At 37.9% G+C, this 4,071-nt stretch overlaps 1 protein-coding gene across 1 annotated transcript; it reads right to left on the bottom strand.

Annotated features, from left to right (window-relative positions):
- Positions 1-263: 263 nt before the first annotated feature.
- On the bottom strand, positions 264-3,488 carry LOC18096462 (zinc finger protein GAI-ASSOCIATED FACTOR 1). Its single transcript, XM_024592228.2, has 3 exons — positions 3,042-3,488; positions 2,025-2,421; positions 264-1,550 (listed from the first exon to the last, which is right to left on the bottom strand). Exons 1-3 carry the CDS (start codon positions 3,235-3,237, stop codon positions 434-436), a joined length of 1,710 nt encoding a protein of 569 aa, XP_024447996.2. The 5' UTR covers positions 3,238-3,488; the 3' UTR covers positions 264-433.
- Between the last annotated feature and the right edge of the window lie 583 nt (positions 3,489-4,071).

Genomic DNA, 4,071 nt, shown 5'->3' with positions numbered 1-4,071 from the left:
AAAATAAACTAGACTAGCATTCATAGTAAAAGATTCAGAACCAGATATATAGATAATAAATAAGGTATCCCATCTCCAAGAGAAATGATATGTAAGGCATTATTATTCTGTTTGGCACAACATAGCTGTTAGTACAAACACAACACTATAGACAAGTTATAATTAAAAATATTTTAATTGTAATTAAAGCGACCAATTTGAACCAACTTATATTCAATATTTCAAGTTACGTTCATGTGAAGGTCATTCTTAGATTTCTGCCCTGAATTCAAAGATCACGAAAGGATGTAAAATGGATTGGGCACCAGTGACCTAAGAACTTAAATACACCTCCTAACCGCACAAGTGCAATAAGATCGGCTTCTACTAGCCATGGGCGAATAGCTCCATGAAACCATGGATAGTACCGAAAGAAGCTAATATACTAAAAGTATCAAACATCCCATATAGAAGAAGGTTTTTCGATAGCTGGTTCCCTAAGTGAGGGCTGTTGTTGTTGATGATAGGGATTCATCATTTGCATTCTTTGATGCTGGCTCATTGCTTCCATTTCCAATCTCGGTTGGTGCTGCTGCTGTTGATCCTGAAAATTTGTTGGCCTTGCTCCTCCAATCCCCATGAAGTCACGAGTCATCATGTCACCACCTTCAATAGGCGTACCAGCAAACCTTGAAGGTCCTGTTGGATTCCGCTCCATTAATGCATTCCTTCCGTGCATCAAACCAGAATTGCCACTATCCTCCTGTTCCATATTTTTTATGAACCCTGGATTTTGGTCGTTACTCATGAACATACTTGCAAACATTGCCATATCGTTCATTGCTGAGCTACCTGTACCAGCTGTGTCAAAAATCTGTGACATTTCTTGTGGCCCTCTTTGCAAGGGCTGGTTGTTAAATCCTCCAACGCCATTGATCATTCCAGCCATGCTAGTTTGATCCGAAGCCTGTGGCGGGAGGTCATCATAGGAGGTGTTATGCTGCTGAATTCCACCATAAGTTGATGATCTTATAGAAGAAAGCTGGTCAGGACCTGCCATGCTGCTGGCAAAGCTCTTTTGCATCATGGGGGAATTAATACTATTGCTAGCGGTGGCACCCATTTGTGCTGCTTTTTGCAACAAGGCTGTTGCTGACATGTGAGCAGTGGCCGAAATTTGGCATCCGTTTTTGTTATCTTGAAGATAATGCAAGCCGGATGAGCCATTGGAACTGAGTTGGAGGCTAGAAGTTGAGGAAATGCTTCTTGGACTTCCAAAGAGAGTGCCCGAGCTGCTCGAAAACATGCCTCCTGCCATGTTCATGGACTTGAATGGAATTGGAACGAGTTCTTGAGGGAGAGATTTGAGAGGGTTCTTAGGGTCGAAGCAGTTGAAGTCTGGAATTCCAATAGATGTGCTAGTGTTGGCGCTTAAGGGCATCGAAGACATGAGCTCTGGCATTTGGTTTTGCAAGTTTGACCCCATGTTGGCCATTACTCCTTGGTTTACTTTGTTGTTTTCTTCTGCTAATGCATCACAGAAAGCTCTGTGGGTGATGAAGCTATCTCTTCTGCATGATTGGTAGCAGTGGGGTCACATTAGGTTGCTAGCTAGGGAATAAAATACTGAGAAAAGACTGAAAATCAGTGATTTGCAACTTGAATGTTCAGAGCATAAAAAGTCGTCAAAAAGGAAACACAAAAATTTTATGAATTTGTCGGCCATTCCAACCGTATCTTCTACTGGAAAGTGACAATAATGCACTTCTTTGCGATAACTGCGGCAAGCAATCTTTGGACAATAACAAATAATGTTTCAACTGGTTTTGGCAGCAAAAAGAAGATGTCAAATACGTCTATGTAGCTCTACAAATTCAGAAATTACCATGGGACACCTTAAAAATAATTTACTTGATCCCAAATATTATTAAGTAGTCATATACTATAGTTTATCATGAATATAAAAAGACCGTGATTATTAAACAAAAACAAAAACCATGTTTTTCTTCCATGACGAAATTTTTTTTTTTTTTTTTTTTGCTAACCTTGAAAAGATGGTTCCACAATCACATTTGTATTCCCTCGTACCACAAGTCTTTTGATGAGCTTTCCAATCAGATTGTACTGCATATTTCTTCGAGCACTTGTCACATTTCCATTTCTTCTCGCCATGTTTTCGGCTAAAATGCTTCTTAATGCCAGTTAGATCTCCTAATGCACGAGCCGGGTTGTGGTGAACACATGTTGGCTCAGGGCATATGTAGACCTTTTTCCTCACCTCAGTGGTAGTTCTTTGCCTGAGCTTCCATGGCAGATTATGGCCTCTCCTATGCAATTGCAGGTTTTGGTCCCTTTGGAACCCTTTGTTGCATATCTCACACACAAAACGGTTTGTTGCCATAAGTGTCGTTGGTGATAAAGCCACGACTTCAGCAGTGGGATCTGATTCATAAGAGTTAGACCAGTTAATTAGTAATTTTAATTCAGATTTCTCTCCGAAAGAATAATTGATTATTGTAAGATGATTGCTCTATCATATACAAAATTATACACCATAAGACAAGAGTCAATGGAGGAAGAGAAAGTGAACTCATGCTCCAGGTGAGGGTGATCGTGGTAATTAATTTTTCCTATGCATGGTAAAATCGATGGCCCGGTTCTCAGAAGTACAGTTGCAGACAAAAAGAGGCACAAGCAGAGAGGGGAGCCAAGGAAACAGTTCTCACCAATTATTGAAATCTCAAAGCAATAATTGAACCTTTCAATTCACATAACATCTTTCTCTCAATACAAATTAAAAAAAGAAAAAGAAAATGAAGCTTCTAATTCAGTGGTAGGCAGTAATAATAATAAAAGAATAAAAAGAAAAGAAAACTGTGTCACCAACCCTTTCATTCACTGAATTTATGCTACTACGTACGCATATAATATGATGCTATATATAAGAAATAAAGGTTTCCTTTTTCTTTTTTTTTATTTGCTTCTAATTGAGACCAAGACTAGAACGATCTGTATCAATAAATATTACTGTTAAGTTTCATAAATGGGGCGGTTGACTTTGCCTGGAGTTCCTGGAAGATTTCTTTTCTTCTTCACCGGCTGTTGGGAGGTAGACCCATTGCTGTTAGTTGCAGCAACTGAGTCTGAGCCATGTAAGTGATTTTGTGCCTGCTGCTGCTGCTTTCCTTGGAGCTGTTGGACTTCTTCTCCAGTATTTCCTGAAGAGAAGCTCCCTTCATCACCTGTGATATTTGACATCGAAACTGAAAAGATCAAAGAAATGGTTTTGCAAAGTTAGATTGTCTTTCTGTCCTTTTTCCTCCCTTTCCAATCTCCCTGTTTCTTTCCAGGACTTTTGTGCTTGTTGGTTTTCTCACTAAAAGGAAGGGTTTGTATTTTGGTGAACATAAAATCAGCAGTTTGCTAGCACCAGAGGAAGACAAAAAATCATGGAATTCTCCTCCATTTCTGGTGAGGACGGGGTACTGTTGCTGCTATGCTATAATGCTAGCATTGGAACCTGGCCTTCTTTGGCCTTATGTACTTATATATAGTGTTGATATGAGACAATTGTTTGGTAAATGCCCCTGGCTTTTTGGAAATTAAAATTGTTCCTATTCCATGCCCAAAATTTTAGAATATTAATTTGCGTGCTTAATAATTTTTCAATTAACAGCACTTATTTCATGTGGAAAAAGTAGTGTACATTTTATTTTATTTATTGTTCATTATAATAGTTAAATTATGATTTTTTCCCTCACTTCGAAAACAAAGAACTGGTTTTGAAGGGTAAAAAGGTTTTTTCACAGGTCCATTTATTATTTTAGAATTTTTTAGAGATATCTCAATTTTTTATAATTTTTTAAATAATTAAATTACTTGGTTACCCTTTAAAAAATAACCTAGAGGCTTTTTCAACAATTATTTAGCTTGACTTCGAGGGGATAATAGTTATTTCACATTGGTTCTTTGGCACTACTCATGTGGTCCCAATGGTCATTTTATAATTTAATAAATAAATAAATAAAAAGAAAAGTTGTTGTTACATTCATTAAACACGTCAGTGAGTGATTCACCTTACCGTATTTGGGC

This window comes from Populus trichocarpa, chromosome 2 (genome assembly GCF_000002775.5).
Source record: "Populus trichocarpa isolate Nisqually-1 chromosome 2, P.trichocarpa_v4.1, whole genome shotgun sequence".
Lineage (NCBI taxonomy): Eukaryota > Viridiplantae > Streptophyta > Magnoliopsida > Malpighiales > Salicaceae > Populus > Populus trichocarpa.
Note: the sequence above shows the minus strand (reverse complement) of the source record. Positions and strands in the feature narration are given on the sequence as shown.

Excerpts from the sequence above, each read along its gene's own strand:
- LOC18096462 (XM_024592228.2), bottom strand. The coding sequence starts at position 3,237 with ATGTCAAATATCACAGGTGATGAAGGGAGCTTCTCTTCAGGAAATACT. Across the intron at positions 2,422-3,041 it reads AAATCTTCCAGGAACTCCAG|ATCCCACTGCTGAAGTCGTG; the intron begins GCAAAGTCAACC and ends CTTATGAATCAG. Across the intron at positions 1,551-2,024 it reads TGTGGAACCATCTTTTCAAG|AAGAGATAGCTTCATCACCC; the intron begins GTTAGCAAAAAA and ends CCAATCATGCAG.